This window comes from Pogonomyrmex barbatus, unplaced genomic scaffold, assembly GCF_055798465.1.
Source record: "Pogonomyrmex barbatus isolate J1 unplaced genomic scaffold, ASM5579846v1 scaffold1, whole genome shotgun sequence".
NCBI lineage: Eukaryota > Metazoa > Arthropoda > Insecta > Hymenoptera > Formicidae > Pogonomyrmex > Pogonomyrmex barbatus.
This window is the reverse complement of record NW_028297098.1, coordinates 25,380,641-25,399,434: the sequence shown is the minus strand read 5'-3', so window position 1 is coordinate 25,399,434 and position 18,794 is coordinate 25,380,641. Positions and strand designations below refer to the sequence as shown.

General features: G+C 34.5%; 3 protein-coding genes across 4 annotated transcripts; 1 reads left to right on the top strand and 2 right to left on the bottom strand.

Annotated features, from left to right (window-relative positions):
* Nucleotides 1-1,500: 1,500 nt before the first annotated feature.
* On the top strand, nt 1,501-10,073 carry Gdi (GDP dissociation inhibitor). Its single transcript, XM_011639302.3, has 5 exons — nt 1,501-2,030; nt 6,481-6,894; nt 7,017-7,230; nt 7,305-7,487; nt 7,928-10,073. The coding sequence occupies exons 1-5, from the start codon at nt 1,870-1,872 to the stop codon at nt 8,282-8,284; spliced, it is 1,329 nt and encodes a 442-aa protein (XP_011637604.1). The 5' UTR covers nt 1,501-1,869; the 3' UTR covers nt 8,285-10,073.
* A 70-nt stretch (nt 10,074-10,143) lies between these two features.
* Nucleotides 10,144-14,937, bottom strand: Aasdh (Aminoadipate-semialdehyde dehydrogenase). Of its 2 annotated transcripts, XM_089071292.1 has the most exons (10): nt 14,830-14,937; nt 14,105-14,357; nt 13,582-14,037; nt 13,126-13,499; nt 12,913-13,001; nt 11,895-12,781; nt 11,245-11,393; nt 11,015-11,178; nt 10,624-10,887; nt 10,144-10,565 (listed from the first exon to the last, which is right to left on the bottom strand). In XM_089071292.1, the coding sequence occupies exons 1-10, from the start codon at nt 14,870-14,872 to the stop codon at nt 10,176-10,178; spliced, it is 3,069 nt and encodes a 1,022-aa protein (XP_088927418.1). In that variant the 5' UTR covers nt 14,873-14,937; the 3' UTR covers nt 10,144-10,175. The 2 variants fall into 2 exon arrangements, with proteins under 2 accessions (XP_088927418.1, XP_088927421.1); XM_089071295.1 differs by lacking the exons at nt 14,105-14,357; nt 14,830-14,937 and having other exon boundaries at nt 13,582-13,735; nt 13,831-13,970.
* On the bottom strand, nt 14,841-17,011 carry SkpA (S-phase kinase associated protein 1 SKP1-related A). The gene is made up of 3 exons (XM_011639296.2): nt 16,727-17,011; nt 15,698-15,976; nt 14,841-15,536 (listed from the first exon to the last, which is right to left on the bottom strand). The coding sequence occupies exons 2-3, from the start codon at nt 15,974-15,976 to the stop codon at nt 15,327-15,329; spliced, it is 489 nt and encodes a 162-aa protein (XP_011637598.1). The 5' UTR covers nt 16,727-17,011; the 3' UTR covers nt 14,841-15,326.
* Nucleotides 17,012-18,794: the final 1,783 nt, after the last annotated feature.

Genomic DNA, 18,794 nt, shown 5'->3' with positions numbered 1-18,794 from the left:
GTGCCGAGCTCAGCCGAGAGCTTGTGAATTACCGTGAACTTAGCGACATCTAGCGACGCGAATCACAGAACGGGCAATATGACGAACGAAACGGCCCTAGGAAACGATGTAGATGCGAAATATCACTAAAAAGCGCAAGCCGCGTTCGTCAAAAATGACATTTAACTCGAAATTTGATTGGTTGGAGTCGAACCCAATGTTAGTCGCTTATCTATCCTTATCTATCTTATCTATGCAGTAAAAAATTATAATCCTACATATTAATATATAATAAAGGATTACTTATTATTAAATGTATTATACCTTTTGACAAAATTCCGCAAGCATCACTCTTTTCTTCTAAATAATATTTTTTTTTATTATACCATTTAATTTTTTCAGTTAATTATAGATTTGCGAGAGTATCTTTTTTAAATAAGATATATAACAATTACAATTATGATGTAACGAATTTATACACCTTGATAGCTGACTGTTAAATTAAGTAAATTTAGTTCGCGATATGCAATGCTAATAGATAATATGATAAACATCATAAATCTTCAGACAGAATAAATCTTCCTTTTCTTCACTTTTTCATTATAAATAACTGAAAAAAAGCTCGTTATCGCAGTAATTGCGGATGATATTCTGATTTTTCTTATCTTGCGTAATTCCCTTTTCCATAATACCTTTCCGTCCATAAAATTGTAATTAAGAATATATATTAAGAATGTATTACATATCAAAACATTATCAAAAAGATATACATTCAAATTATATACATTATTCTGTCATTATTCTAACTATTTATACAAGCTAAGCAAAAATTTAACGGTTTGAAAATTATTTAATTTTAAATTTCCATTAATTCTTATACAGAGAAACAATGTATTGTTAATATTAAAATGCCAAATAATATATCTAGAATTTAAATTTTGTTTTAAAATTATTAATTTGATGCGTATAATTAATTTTTTATTAACTTTTTTATATTTTATATATTTTTAAATTATACATTCGATACTCAACATAATTCAAAATCTTTCTATAAATTACAAGTTCTTTTCTTGTGGTCGAGAAATATTTATGATCAAAAGTTATTTATTCATTATGAAAAATATTAATTACACATATTTCCTTTTAGAAAAAAGTTATGTTATTTTATTTACACGTTAATTGCTTTATAATTCGAGTTTATTCATATAACGTTTCAAATAATATACATATAGACTCATATTCTGAATTCTCTTTTATTGATAAAAGTGTTTCTAAAAATGGCTTAAAAACTTTTAGAGACACTTTTATCGATAAAAGAGGATTTAAAATATAAATCATAAAAAATATATTTTTTTAAATTGCAATAAAAAACAAGTAATCCTACATCTATCGATCGCGCGGATTAAATAAAGGCTTCAGGCTCTCTTTAGAGCCGCTTCGCAATGCGTCGGCGTGACACGCAAATCTAGGGGAAAAGTCGACGTCACCGCCGCGCCACCGCCATCGCCGTCGCCGTCACCGTCACCGTCACCGCCGCCGCCGTCGTCGTCGTCGTCGTCGTTGTCGTCGCCGTCGACAGAGCGAGAAAGAGCTCGGTCTTCCTTCCGCTCCGCGCGCCACGCCGTGCAGTGTCGTGCCGTGTCGTGTCGTGTCACGTAGTAACCGCGCCAGGCAGCGTCTTTTTGATCGCGCGTCGTCGCAGGGACACGCGACAAGCGAGAGAGAATTCTAGGGTGAAAGAAGAGCCACATCGCGAGGGAAAGAAACGGCGAGTTCGCCAGTAGTAGCAGACTTCAGGGCGTTCAAGCGATCGCCGTTTAATCGAGCACCGCTCTCATCTCTCTCTGTCTTTCTCTTTTCGTCTCTCGGCTTCTTCACCCCGGCGCAAACATGAATGAAGAGTACGATGCGATCGTCCTCGGCACCGGCCTAAAGGAGTGCATCCTCTCGGGCATGCTGTCTGTCAGCGGTAAACGAGTGCTTCACATCGATCGCAACAAGTACTACGGCGGCGAGTCGGCCTCCATCACGCCCCTCGAGGATCTTTTCAGGTGAGCACCCGTTCTCTCTCCCTTCTCCCCTTCCTGTTTCTCTCTTAAAGCAACACGAAAGTTCAGAAAATTAGAGGGAAAAGGTTTCCGGAAAAGGACTCCGAACGGATATCTCTGAACGTTTTACGTTACACGAGTCCATCTTACTTTCCCTCTCTCCCCGCCTTCCTATTCCGCCCCCTCCCACCTCCCACCCCCGGCGGGAAACCGTCATCGTCGACAGCTGGGGTGACGTGACACGACGCAATTGCGGATATCGATCTCCCTTTCTTCCGCGATCAAAATCATGTCGATCGGCACCCGCAGGAAGCAACGTGGAAAGAAAAAAAGAAAGAAAGAGGGAGAGGAGATGGGAGGGCCGGAGGAAGAAATATGTACGGGGAAAACGGCATCACGTACCGTCGGAAGTGCGCCACATGTCGGCGCGGCGGGTCGGGCGGGAGGAGGGGGGGGGGGACGTATCGATTCTCGAGCCCGCATTCCCGCCGCGCGCGTGAATCGTCCGAACGCGGTGGTCACGTTTGACTCTCATTTCTTTTTCCTTCTACGATTAATCGAATCGACCGTCGGGACGCGCGCGCGTCCGTCTGAAAATCGCAACGGGATCGTTTCTCGCGAGCACGCACACCTCCCATGGGAACGCGAAATAAATTCTCATTCTGACATCGACTTCTCCGTTTTTACGCGCGTTGCACCGCGTTACACTCTCTGCACTCGCAATTAGATATTAGACGTTGACGTTGGAAACGTTTGAAAGACAAAAAGTAAAGAGAGAGTGCTGCGCAGAAAATTAAGGAGAATTTTTTACTTATTTTCCTCCTATCCGGAAATAAAAATAAAACGAATAGAAAAATACATGGGAAAAAAAGGGAAGAGGAAGAGGCGATAAACGTCGGGATTTGACAACAGAGCGCTGCGCGTTCAACTCCGGCGCTAATTGCGAATTCCGGTCGTTGCTACCGACCCCAGTCGAACGAACAGCGGAAAGTTTGGTACCGTCGGCCTTCGCGACGGTTACACTCGAGCATAGAAAGGAGAGGGAGGGTGAGAGAGAGCGTCCGCCCCCTCCGAGAGAACCGCTCGATCGAACGTCGCGAAATCGTCTGCGATTCTACACTCGCCACGCGATAATTTGATCCCGCGTTCAATTCTAAACTCACCTTGATGAAGAGATTCCTTCTTACCTTTCGTCGAAGGCGATCGGCGATCCCCGTCGATCTTCATCCCGATTCTAAATTCCTCCGCGCCTCATTGCGGTATTTCGCACTGACATTTCTCAGCTGCACTTTTTATTCCTCTCTTTTTCTCTTTTCCGCACCAAAATACAGATTACTAATCAATAAATTTCTTATTTGCTCATCAGAGCATTTATTTCTACTTCCTCTTTCTATTTAATTTTCTCTGTCATTTTAAAATAGAAAAAAATTGTTAAAGTTATATTAGTAATATTTGTGCGCTTTCTACCGCAGATTTTCAATTGTTCTATGTAAGATTGGTTCTCGATATACAGTTAATACATATATGATTTCATATATATATATATATATATATATATATATATATATATATATACACATATATATATAAAATCAATCTTTTTCTAATTTTGTCTTTAAATTTAAATTCTACCCCTCAAAAAATTTTTGACAATTTTACTCTTATGAGTTGTTGATAATTCGTCAATTTGCATTTCCCATCGATACACGAGAGCGCGTTGTTTGTTTCGACGTTTGTCCCATTATCCTCGACTACTGAAAAATTCACGATAAGTAACAGTGTACAACAACAAAACCGACGATTTTGATTTCAACGTACGTTTCAACGATCACGTTTCACAAGAATATCGTGTCCACGCGCGTGTCAGAGATATTTTGCCATAATTGTCAACGATTCCATGCAAAATACTACTGTTTATCATTACTAATCACGTAGGAAACACGAACTTCAGATCATCGTGCCAATTACCTTCATCGTCCTTCTCCGTTTCTCTCCTCCGGTTTCACGTGCAATTTTCTTGGCGACGTAATTTCCGCGTTGCGCCAAGTATCCAGCTTCCAATCGCTCGGCCATTAACAAGCCTGGGTTAATTTCGTGGCGAAAGCTATTATTTATCATTGCTTTCTAACATTTAATGTTGAATATTTCAGCAAGCAACAATATTCCAGTACGCGTTCGCTAGCTCTTATTTATTTATTTATTTATGGAAGTTTTCTGCGGTGGAAGCTGATCATTCTATGACATTCTATAGACAGCTGAACATGAGATAGGATTTTTTATTTCGCCACGTCATCGCGATGGATAACAAAGGAAAAAGATAATGCTCGAGATAACATTGTTCCGTTTTTCCTATTCCGCGAACTCTTTCGCGACACTTTTTCACGATAATTCATGTAAAAAAGATGCAATGGAGTGTCAAAAGTTCGTAATTAGAGTCTTTTGCTTCTTAGCTCTCTCTTTTTTTTTCCTCTCTTGCGAACACTTTCAGTAATACATTTTTTTTCATGACATCTTTACTCTCTGGAAAAACTTGGATTTCAAGAAATTTTTTTTCTATTCTTGAAAATTTCACAGAGCTTTATTGCAACTCAATGGATCTTTGGAAATTTTATTTCTCAATTTAATTTTGTTTTATTCCTCTTAGAAAAAAATGTTATGATTAATAATAATTTCTCTTAAAATAAATCTGTTGATAATTCATCAATTGTTCAAGTTAATAATACATGCGTACATTGTGTTTATTTATGTATAACTTAATATTTATAAAAAAATATATCTAAAAAATATATATAAAAAATATATACTCTATATGTATAGAGTGACAAGCCTTAATATTTAAATATAAGAGATTTTCCTTGATCAAACAAAAAAGCGCGCACACAAAAACAAACTTATTTTAAATTTATATTTAACAATTTTGTTTTAAACAAAATATTTAAAAAATGTGGATTTTCTCAGAAAGTTTTTTTATAGATTTGAATAGAAATCCTACTTCTATATTTATTATTTGCATCTTTGTTAAATTTTGTCTTATATTTATTTTTCTCTGTTATCTCGTTATTTCTTCTCTATTATTTCTCAATTTCTCTATTTATATTAATTTTTCATTATTCATTACATGAATTTGATTTCCAATATTCTACATTTTGTACATTATGTATACTATTGTAGCGCAATGAGAAGATACAATTCTAGAATGCTTAACAAGTAACAGTATCTATCTATTTTTTTCTCTCTGTGTTTCATACATAACTATATCTTGCCGAGATGTACCGAGGTGTCACCTGAAAAGCGGATATCCTATTTTGCTGACACTCGACACTCCGTTAAGTTCTCTTGTACAGAACCGCGCGAGCATGAAAGTCCATCGAGGAAAGGAAGACAGAGGAAGAGAAGGAGGACTTGACTCGTGCCGAATGCAGATGGAAAGCGGAACGACCGCCGTTCCGAAGATTGCGTGTAATTACGTGTCTCGCATAAAAAAAAAAAAAAAAAAAAATAACGCGAGAAACGCACGTCGCGACACGCGAGTCCTCGGTGGCTTTCCGTTTATTACAATCGCGAATCGCGGATTTAATGAATCCAAACAAGTGGGAGAAGAAGCGATTGAGACGTTCGTTCCGCGTATCGACGAATTTTAACGACGAATTTAAACGAGACTTGGGATGAATCCGGACGGAAATAAAATTAATCGATATCGGCGGAGGATAATCGGCGAGGGATATAGTCGGATGACTGCGGAACGTATTTATGTTGTAACGCTTCTACGAACTCACACTGGTATGGAGAAGCCAATAACGAAAAGCGACCACCACGATTTCTCTCATGAATTATCGCACGCGGCTAATCTACCTATCACTGTCAATAAATTGACGTCCTTGAATTCGCGTCGTGTAATCCGCGATATCGCTTAATCATCGTTTATCAACGAATTGTCAGCGTATGCAACGGATTCATATTCGCAAATAACATTAACGCCTCGACACGGCGAAACCGAATGCAAAAATAATGTTCGCCGATAATCCTCACTTGCGGTTTCTCAGATAAAATTCTCAGATAAAATAACACGGAAACGGAAGTCCGGCTGAAGATCTTTTTAATTACGGGTGATGGAAACTCGAAAACCGTCGAATTGGTCGATATTTTATAGTTTTAACCTTTTTACATATTTCTCCTGAGACTTTGTAGGTCAAAATTTTCTCGCAACAAGTTCCATAAGGGAATTAAAAAGCAGAAAGAGATATTTTAATGTCCCTAATTACCATGTAAAAAGCAACTACTTTAATTAAATGTAATTTAATTTTGCTTTATGAAGTCTTATTATATTTACCATAATGTTTTTTCAAAATGACATAATATAGTATACATTTATAATTTAGGTAGATTAATTAAAAAATATCGCGCTTGCGTGTAGATATTCGCTATTAATTATCATGTTTATTATCCTATTTAGCAAGTTCAAGGCCCCATCGCCGGACGAGAGCTATGGCCGGGGTCGAGACTGGAACGTTGACTTGATACCAAAATTCCTGATGGCGAATGGTCTTCTCGTCAAGCTGCTCATTCACACGGGCGTGACACGTTACTTGGAGTTCAAATCGGTGGAGGGCTCGTACGTATACAAGTCGGGCAAGATCTCGAAGGTACCGATCGATCAGCAAGAGGCTCTATCCAGCGATCTGATGGGCTTATTCGAGAAGCGACGATTCCGCAGCTTCCTCATGTGGGTGCAGAATATGCAGGAGGACGATCCAAAGACGTGGGATGGCTTTGACCCGTTCAATAACAGCATGAGCGCTCTATACAGCAAATTTAGCCTGGATAAAAACACGCAGGATTTTACTGGTCACGCGTTAGCATTATACAGGTAATAATAAGGAAGGCTGGTTTTGTAGAACAAGTAATTAAAATGTCTTTTATAGAGATATAAAATTGTTAAATATTTATATCCGTCTGTTAAAGAATATTAATGTTTGCGTTTTTAATCAGGGACGATGACTACATAAGCCAAACTGCGATAACTACCATCAGAAGGATCAAGCTATATAGTGATAGTTTAGCGCGATATGGAAAATCGCCATATCTCTATCCGATGTACGGTCTAGGTGAACTTCCTCAGGGTTTCGCGCGACTTAGCGCCATTTATGGTGGCACGTACATGCTGGACAAGCCGATTGATGAAATCGTCATGAAGGACGGCAAGGTGAGTGGCTGTGTTTATCGTATCTCTGCCATTAAACTTAAGACAAGTCATTGAAATTAATTATTGTCTCGCAGGTGGTCGGTGTTCGTTCCGGCGATGAGGTAGCTCAATGCAAACAAGTTTTTTGCGATCCCACATACGTATCTGATCGCGTGAAGAAGGTTGGTCAAGTAATAAGATGCATATGTCTCATGGATCATCCTATACCAAACACAGCTGACGCATTATCTACACAAATCATCATTCCTCAAAAGCAGGTAATTGACAATAGATTTTATCTCATGTGTGTAATTTTCGAACTCTGATGATTCAAATTCTTTCAATCTCTTTCTTCCTAAATTGCATATTATAAAAACTTTTCTCAATTGTAAGACTTAACACGAAACTTTTTCATTTAGTTTATTCAAGTTACCTATGTTCGTTTTTATCAATGTGTACATTAATAATAATAAATTTAATAACAATTTTATTTAAATTTAATAATACTAATTTTAATTTTTTCAACGTGTACTTCAATTTATTTTTTATCTTTCTTCAATTATGAGAACTGAAAAAAAATAAAACAAAGTAACTTAAAAAATTAAGATTAAAATTAATCTATATTAAATGGACATTATTAACATAAATGTGAATGTGTCATTGTAATATTTGTAAGCTTTTTCTTGTATAATTTAAATTAAACAATTTTGTTTTTTAGGTCGGTCGCAATTCTGATATATATGTATCTCTCGTATCACATACTCATCAAGTTGCGGCAAAAGGCTGGTTCATCGCCATGGTCTCGACCACAGTGGAAACGAAGAATCCGGAAACCGAGATTAAACCCGGTTTAGACTTACTCGGTCCGATTAGGCAGAAATTTGTCAGCATCTCCGATTATATGGTTCCAGTGGACGATGGTCTCAACAGCCAGATATTCATATCCACTAGCTATGATGCCACTACTCATTTTGAAACCACCTGCTTAGATGTGCTCGATATATTCAAGCGCGCCACCGGTGAGGAGTTCGACTTCAATAAGGTCAAGCATGAACTCGGCGACGAGGATCAGTAACCGTAATCACAGAATGCGTGCATGCATTATATACATCACATGGAGAAATCGAAACGTCAACGTATTCGAGTAAAAAAAAAAAGGGGAAAACATCGCTCGACGATTGCTGACTGCGTTGGCATGCGACAGTGTCTCAAGGCAGATACCACAGAATAAGTCAAGCTGCGAGCAGACCTGTGCCTAATTATGTAGATTCTCTTTGATAGAGGATGAAACAAAGGCAAAGTTGGCTAAATTCCCTCTCTACTAATCTCTCTCTGTCTTATTATCTTATCTCGTCCTAATCTCGTCCTGCCGTTCCTGCGACACAGTCCTGTCCAAAGCGCACGAATCCTCCACATTCACATGAAAAAACTTTCGGACTCTATTTCTACGACTTCGAACACCGGATTATATAAGGTAACATCCTCTTATAAATTTATATTTTACACGAAATGTGAATCCAATCTGCCAATATACGTTTGAACAAAAAATTATAATAAAAAAAACAAAGATAAAGGTAACCAAGATATTTGTCATACAATGCGTATATACAATACCTATGTATCATATTTTAACGTATCAAAATACAAGAGAAACGTTCATCGGCAGATTAAAATTGTACAGAAAAAGTTTGCAGGTACTGTAGCAATGTCATTATGTTGCTATAAAATAGCTACGATATAATTGTTAAACTGACAATGATACAATGTAAGTCATATCTCTGTTTAGATTAGCACCGCTAATTCCTACAGATATAGACGAGATATTTCTGAAGAATTTCTGAAGAGGTTAATGTGAATCTGGATAAAGTTTATCTGTATTTAAACTTTTTTTTTTTAGATTGTCTAAGTTGCATTTATCATTTCGAACAAAGTAATCGAGCAATGATATAATTTTATACGAATCGCCAAATGGCGGGCAAAAATATTCCATTGACTTTTCCTTTGCTTATTGTCTGTGTAGCAAAATTAGGCATAGCAGAGATGTAAAATGCATTATTCGATGTGTACTCGCGTATATAATTGTAATTATGTTTCATCTTCCAAATCCGTTTTTCCCGTTAAAATAATATTCGTTTAGGAAACGAATCGTAACTGTTGCGACAGCACGATTAGACAGGTATCTTCAACGTGCGTTCAGAAACAAAATTAGAAATAGAAAAGTCGCATGCTCATACACGCTTGCAAAATAGACAAAATCGAGAGCAGATGAAAGAAAAAGAAGAAACGAAAGGAAAAAAGATAAATGAAAAGATCGATATTGAAGTATAAGTAAACGAAGAAGGATATCCGGAGCGGCCAAGCATTTCATTATAGATATATTATAGATCTATATATAGTATATAAATATATTATATATTATAAAAAGAAAATATGTATACATATATATATATATATATAAATATGAGAAAATGGAGTCGTTGAAATATTGTTGTTTCGTGTGAGCTTGAGATCCGGACTATTTCATTTACATAATAAACATGGGCGTCATTACTATATCGTACTATATCTGATAAGGACGAGTGAGCGCGCGAACGTTTGCATGAGCACATCGATCAATTAACGAACGGCGTATGTATATCGTCGGAGAAGAAGAGATGAATCATCGTTTTCTTAGATTTACATTTTGCTTGCACTCGCATGGGTTACGACGGGCGCACACAATTTCACATTGCATACGAAAATCCGATGGGAAGCGGGTACACTCAGATAACGAACACTTGTCTCAACTGCAACGGATACGTTTCGTCGTTATCCATCAACTTGTAACACACGAGAGCTGAATGGAATAAACGATATTGTATTAACCATGTACCTTTGCAATTCCGACCAGTCTTAAAGCTCGAAGATTGCGAGGAATCTAATATAATAATCGCATCCAGTATAAATTTTCATATATTATATTACATTTATCCAAATTTCAAAACGTACAGATTATTGTCTCTACATCCTAAGACAGCAATATCATTATGAACAACCGGCGAGGAGAACGTTTCGCCGGGAAGTTGTTTGGTCGCTAACAATTTGCCTTCCGGAAGATCATATATCTTGAAGATTCCATCTGTGCACGCTACAAATATATATCCATCTTCGCACCAAGAGGTCGCGAAAATTGACGACTGCAATTGTAATGTATACTTCAATTTCGGCTCGTTTTTTTCGATTATCTCCCGTGATGTTTCTAGACAATACAGATTTTTGTTATGGCTAGCCAAAATGATATACTCATCGCCGGTAGATTCAAGAGTCCATATTACTGGATAGGAAAACACATTGCCGTATATCATGTATTGCCACATCTGTAATAATAAAATTCATGGAACATATCGAGCGATAATAGAAAAAAATATGCTTTACCTGGCAATCGGTTTCGATATCGAAGCAATGCAGTGCTCCAGCGACTGAACAAAATAGAGCGTATCCAGTCTGAAGAACCACAGGCGCAACAAATATCGGGTTCTGCAGTTTGCATTTCCATATAATACGTCCCGAAGATTGTTCTAGCGCCAGACACGAACCATCTAACGTTCCGAAAAGAACCGAACTCGATTGTTGATGCAAGCAGCCGGTCGCACAGATTCCACCTTGACTCGCTTTAGTTTTCCATATTTGAATACCATCCTGTGGAATGATATATTTCGCAGATAAAGCAGGAATTTTTAATTTATTATATGCTTCAACTAATAATTAAGATATGAGATAACATTAAGATTAATTTTAAAATATTGCATTCAATACTGCCACCTACCTCTATGGAAAGACAATATACATGCAAATCATAAGAGCCTACAAATATTTTATTTTCTTGCATACACATTATCGCCGTGCATTTAACCATATCTTGTGTTTGAAACTTCCATATTATATTACCAGTTTTTAAATGGATACAATAAATACATCCATCGTAACAGCCTGCAATTAAAAATGTTCATTGTGTCGCTTATTATTAAATATCAGCATTTGATTATCAATACTTACCAACAATTCCGCGAAAATCAGCTAAAACTAAAATGGAAGCTTCTATCCTGTCTGGTAGTTTTACTTCGTATGGGATACTATCGGTTTTTAGTAGATTAATAGTACATATAATTCCGGAATGTGAACCGACTGTTGCATACAATTCTGATCTAAAAATTAAGCAACATTATATGTGTATGCATTATTTTGGATTTTAGATCCGTATCTCTTGAAGTATCAATATGCAAAGATATACAATGAGAAATTCCTTCTATTTAAATTTTGATAAATGCAATAAACTTAAATTCCATATATAAAGACAATAATAGGCTATTAAAAATGTATACGTGGATATTAAAATTAATTTTTACAAATTTTTTATATTTCCTAATACATAATTTTTTTTTTTACTAAATAATTGATTTTTATTTTAAAGTTACTCTATTGAATCAACACGAACAATTATTCTAATATTTATCTTATTGTTAATTCTTATTGTTATTCTCCTTTTAAAATTCTATTAAATCCATAATATTGAAGACGAAAATACTCAGATTTTAATATTGAATTTAATTCATTTATAATAATCTTAATTCAATATTTAACGAATTATCAATTATTAGATGTCGATAATAGGTAAAACGATATTAAAAAATTTTATTTGTTCTTACTGAGAATAACGATATATAGTTGGTGAAGCATCAACGCATTTCTGCAAATTGTAAGTTGCTACTACTTCAATATTTGATATATGTTCTAGACGAGATTTAATGTGTTTTTCATCACCGTAAATTTTTCCTCTGCATTTGTACCATTGATGAGAATGTTTTTCATTCGAAGATAATGGAAAACTATTTCGAGATGATTGTTTTATTACATAATCTTCTGTATTAACTATCTTCTTAGAAAGATCATGAAGAGAAACATCGATAGATCGATCGATAGCTTTGTCGCAACTTCGGCTAATTAAAGTACTTTTTATGTAATCGAAGCACTTGTCGAATGTACAATCTCTTAGCAACATGCCAACTAATTCAGGGAATTCTATATTAAAGACTTCAGCAGCAGCGCTTGAAATCTGAAGCGCTGTTATTGACGTACCACCTGATGCTAAAAAACCAGCGTCTTTAGATTTCATATGATTACTCCACAAATTTTCAAATATTTCATCCGCGTCAGCACTCAAATCATTAGCACTAATAACTTCCGTCTCGGAATCCCTGCATATTTGTCTTAGTGACGCATGGCAGATCTTTCCACTAGTAGTAAAATTAAAGCATTCTACTATAATTATCTTGTCAGGTTTATAGATCGCTGGTAATATTTTTAAATGCGACATTATGTCATCTTTCAACTTAGAAATTTCTCTTTTCGTGTCTGTGATAGACAAACATAAGTATAATTTGTGGCTCTTCGCATTCCAGAACGTAGCACAGTTTCGTACGAAACTCAATTCCGTAGCGACTCTCTCGAGCTCTCGCAAGTTCACCTTGTTTCCAAATCTTTTTACGATATTGTTTCGTCTTCCTTTGAAGCGTATTCTACGCTGGTCGTCTATCTGAAACAAGAATTAATATTATTAGATTCACATTTATCATTTCTTCATCTATCATTCATCTATCATTTAAAAATTTTGGACAAATTAATAAAATTTTTTTTCTCAATAATGAATTTGGAAATAGAGCTTACTGAAACAACGTCGCCAGTATTGCGAAAAACTAGTTTATCCAAATTTTCTTCTGTTTCGTTCCCAACAATACAGATCCTAGTACTACTTCCTATTTTGAACGTATAAAACAAAAATAATTAATATAAATGTGATTAATATAAAATAATTAAAAGTAATATAAGATTAAATTTCTCAAAAAATATTTCACATATATATTCATATTAAAGACTAACCGATATAAAGTGTGCCTTCGCCCTTAATTATTACTTCATTGTCTTCATTTTTTATTTGAAATACAGTTTCTGATAAAGGTTCGCCTAGGCAAGATTCATCTACACTGTCTTTAATAATTTCTTTAACACTAGACCAACACGATATTTCGGTTATACCATAGATATTAAACAATTGTGTCATATTTTGTGGATGACTAGCTTCCGAAAGCAATTTCATACTAGGAAACGGTTCTCCACCCAACAAAAGTATTCTTAACTTAGAATCTTTGCCTAAGATTGTTGTTTTTAAACGTTGTGTGGACCATTTGTGGAAGAGAAGCGATGGAGTGATTTGAAGAACTGTTACACAACCATGGAACATTTCCTCTAAAAGTCTAAAAAAAATTGTATTTTTATACTACAGATCTCATCTTTTCTTTCTTTTGGCATTTATTACACGGATTTATTGATATTTACCTTCCAGTCTCGTTTACTAATGCTTTTGAAATCATAAATAAAGTTGCAGCACAATAAAGACTCAAGAAAATCTCAATGATACTAGGATCAAAAGTAAAATTTGTTAGTTGTGCAATTTTATCAGAATTCGTTATATCCAGGATTTTCTTTAAATCTGTAATATTAGGCAATACACATGTATGAGGAACTTTGACTACTTTTGGTGCTCCAGTTGATCCCGAAGTAGTAATTGCATATGCAAAATGATACCATTTTCTATTAATGATACTTTTTTGGACGTTCATTAATTTCACTAAATACACTGATTGCTCACAAATATTAAATTTACATATGATCTCTTTGTTAGGTGTCACACATTTTGTAAAAATATATTTTACATTCAAAGAAGTAAATATCTCTGCATATACCAGTGAATCTGCAGGTATATTAAAGAAAGCATGTCCGCTGTCAAGAATTCTGTCAAAAAAAAATTCATGATAAATATTCTAATTAAATATAGTTAATATAAATAAATATGCCTTACCCAAGCATTAAAGAAGGCACACAATATTCTGAAATGTCAGAATCGATACCTATAAATTCAGGATGACCTATGCATTTCAAATGATTCAAAATTGTTTCTTTTGCTTTTCGCAATTCTCTATAGCTTATAATCTTAATGTTTTCTAAATCATGATATTCAATAGCTGTTTTATCAGGATAAAGCCAATCACATAAATTATGCAAAGTTTGCTTATTTTTATCATTTTGTACCTTTAACTTTTTGTTACGATTAGCTGAAACAATATAAAAAAACTTGATGAGCAAGAACTAGATTAGACTACATTTAAAAATTAATTTTATTATAATAAAATAATAAGATAAATTAATGCAAACACGTATAAATTAAATTGATATTCACTTGCTTCACTTGATTCATCGTATATATTTAACATATTCACTAATACATTTAAATAAAATATTTCCAATAATTAAATATGCATTAAAATAAACTTTTAAAATAAATACGCAATAAAATAAATTTTTTTATGAAACAAATAAAACGAGGAAATATTAAGCATTTATCCAAATTAAGCCTCGTTGCAGGTTATGTTTTGACGTCGAGGTTAAGAGGCAAAGGTTCTCAACTTATCAACTGTTCAATTGCATATAAATGCAAAAGATATGAAAATATAAAATTAAATTGCTCGAATTCGAATAATTCTTTATACTTATATTTGAAATCAAGTTGATTTTTGAAGTACTTACAAGACAAAATATAAAAGTCACTTTTAAATTTATTTAATATCATTAAACCATATGTATACAATATGCTCTTAAATACAGATTTATAATATTATCACTATATAAAATCAGCGCTGCCTACAATCGTGCGCTAGAAGCTTGCTTGGGATAAATCGAAATAAGAATACGCAATATATGTGTCATTCTAGATTCTGAGGAGTAGAGTGTAAACGTATACTCCATGAAATATTTTACAATTATTTATCTATCTTTATTTAGTTGAAATAAATAACAATGAACCTACATAATAGAAGGTACAAATTAGGATACTGTTATTTGATTTTGACCACAATTATAATTTTTATCTCTCCTCAAAAAAAAAAAGGAATTCACCATTGGAGAGAAATTGATTAAATTAACGAGACGCCGGTAAAATTCGAGATCTAAGAACACAAATGAGTTAAATAGGTCATTCAACATTCAAGTAACATTTCCATGGTCATAAGAGATTGCGTTTCCATCTATTTTTCTTCACACCATTCATTCTCCTTGCGCACTTGCTCCTCTTCGGAAGCCGTGAAATCATTCTTGATGTTGAATGTCTTACGAATTTCTTCAGGCGTCTTGCCTTTGATCATATTAGCGACAGTTTTGCATGTAACATCTAGAAGTCCTTTGATATCGAGATAATTAGCTGCCAGGATCAGTTCAAAGAGAGTTCCTTGATCAACCTAATCACATAAAGTAACTCATATTAAATTCATGTTATAAAAAATATAATATTTATTATAAATCATTACATTTAGTAATATTTATTATAATCATTAATATCATGTTACTGGTAATTTAATTACATTTGATGTTACTTTTAATCAAGATCAACAAAACTCACCTTCAAGAAATCAGCATCCCAAGAGCTGATATCATCAGTGCGCTTCTCCTTATTCTCATCATCTTCTGGAGGTGGTGGATCATCTTTGTGATAAGTTGCCCATTGTATAACCTTCCTCAAGATCGCAGAATTAACATTTGGCAATGGCACAACTTCTTCCTCATCCTCATCCATGCCGAGATCTTCCAACATAGTCTTAATGGTGACTGAACATTTAGCTATCTCGACATCGACCTCGAACACCTCACCATCGGAGCTCTGCAGTTTTATGTTAGGCATCTGTATAGAAACAAATCTGGTTATACATCAAAGTATTGTCTTGAATCGATCTAGAATATTTGTAGAATGTTCTAGAATATTTTTAGAATGTTCTAGAATATTTTTAGTCCTTATTTTTTATTCTGTCTCCAACTGAGAATATAAATTTGATTTTCTCTAATGTTCTTTTTGCCTATTTGGATTAAATGCAATCTCGAATTAGTTTACTCTTTTTTTCTTAATTCTTAATTCTTAAGATGAAAAAAAGATATGGTTAAACCAAGATTGAAGTTGATCAGGTAGAAATTATGGATTTAATCTAAATAAAACAAAAACCATTTCGAAATCATTTGACGATAGTCCGAAATTCCACGTGGCCGAAGTCTCAAGTGTAAAAACGAAAAATATAAAAAAAGAAAACACAAGATCATTTAAGTAAACAAATGTTGAAATGGGCGAGATTTTGAAGAATTTATCTATCTGAAATCGACTTCCGTTTTTCGGCACATGTGAGAACGATTAACGTGAGAGCGAGTTTATCCCCTTGCTGATTCGAGCAAAAAATATTTTCGAGTGGAGCCTCACCGTTGACGATACCGACTTAACCTAGCTCTCTTTGTGCGACTTGGATTCGCCATTTTATTACTTGTTATTTTCGTTGTTTCGTCAACCTGATTTTATCATCACATCCTCGAAGCAGTCGATCGATCGGCGCCTTTGTTTCGCGTACATCGTTAAATAATCTAGATGAATAGGGGAAAGAATGCTCACCTTTTCGATCGCAGCTACGGAAAGGTCGATTTGGAGAAAGCGTCCACCACAATTTGTCTCTCGTCCCAAGTGAAGTCAAATGAATTCGTAGTTTTCTCTAATTTTCTCCTTCGTTGCCCCTTCTTCTTCGCCACGAGAATTTCCTCCCTCTTCGCACGATTGTGTCCGCGTTGATCCCCAATCTCCTTGATTTACGCATATACAGGTGCGTCCCTCCTCTCTTTTTGGTTGTGACGACGACAATAGACGGCAAAGGGAGAAGTTCGACTCACAGTACCCGAGATGGCGGTTTTTTTCCTCGATCGATATGCCATCTGCGGGTATTTGGGGGCTGAAGCTAGACTTAAATCCGATTCACAATAGCTGATTTAAAGCCAGCAGCATACGATGCTTTTTTTCCTGCTAGCTGGATTTGCATGCTTGCTGAATTCTTGTCTTCGATTGGTATATTTTTTTAGATCTAAAAGAATATACCAATCAAAGACAAGAGCTCAGCAAACACGCAAATTCCGCTAGCAAACCAGCAGATAAAAAAGCATCGTGTGCCGCTGCCTTAAGCTTCAAGAAATTGACTATAGTCAAATGTGAAGAGAATACTCATGGGCTGGTATTTATAGTTTATAGTGTTCTTATATTTAAGATCTTAAGTCAGATCTCAGGTTGCCTTTAAGATCCTGTTCAGCCAATGAAATGACCGTATTACATTTCGAATTCGAATATTAAGATAATCTTTAACATAAGAACTGACTATGAATACCGGCATTATGTTTGTTCTACCGATCGATTAAAAGTGCGATCTACTGGTACAAAAAATGCTTCAAAGCATTTTTAAATCGATCAATTCATAATATTTTTTATTCTGATTAGTTAATCAAATGCTTCGAATGCTTATTTATAGCAGCATGTGGATCACACCCTAGAATTTTGGAATATAGTCTAGTATTATGATTGGCTAAAGTAAAACCATTAATAAGATATCGTAATTGACAACTTGTAATCTGGGATACGATTGTATTTTGAAACGAGATAAAAATTACAAAAGTGAAAAATTTACTTTCAAAATTACTTTCAAAATTAGCTTCCGACATATGAAATTGCAAATGGTCTAGTGAATTATTTCCTCATTTTTGTAATTTTCATCTTTTCAAAATACACAATTGACTGCCTGATATAATTTTAGACTGATGTCCTATTACGCAGAAATTCACAACGGAATACAACACGTAAATCAATCACAGCAAAAAACTAAAAGAAAGTCAATCTATTCTTTTCGTGGCATTAATTGTATATATTCTTCATATATCTTATTTGTTAAAAAATTCCGTTTATATACTAGATTACTATTTTTAAAATGTAACAAGGACAAAATTTATAATACATAAATCACAATACAAAAGCAAGTAAGAAAGAAATTAAGTAAGAAATGTAATTTTACAATTTTAAATTACACAATTAGATATAGGAAAAAAAATAATAACCAAAAATTAGAATTTTTTATAAACAAAGAGAACTGTAAACTACAAAATTAAAATTTTATTATTTTTTTTATAACTTTTGAATTTTTTTTTTCAACATTGCTTTATTTAATACGAGATATTCGAATGTATCGATTTTTTTGGCGCATTTTATATATTATCTTATTAATTGCTTACGTTTTCATTTTCCTATATATTTATTTGTATGAATATTTAATCAATAACAATAATTAAATGAGTTTTTTTTATTGATTTGCTCTTTTTTTTTATTTGTGAAACTTTATTTCTTCCCACTGATATAAATTCGTGCAAAATCCTATTCCTGATAATAGAGAAAAATTATCTAATATATAATAAAGAAAATTAAATTATCTGATCAAAATTAAAAAACCGACATCATACGTATCTCACAGAGGGTGTGTCATTCTTTTCGGGACATTCACTCACATTTGGAGATCTGCAGTGTGTTTGACTTGTAGATTCACGTCTCTGAACGTTGACCTGCAAGAGGGTTCATGTAAGATATCCTTCCGTGCCTCTACTTAGGAATAGAGAATTTGGGACATTTTATTACTTAATTAATTTCGACATAA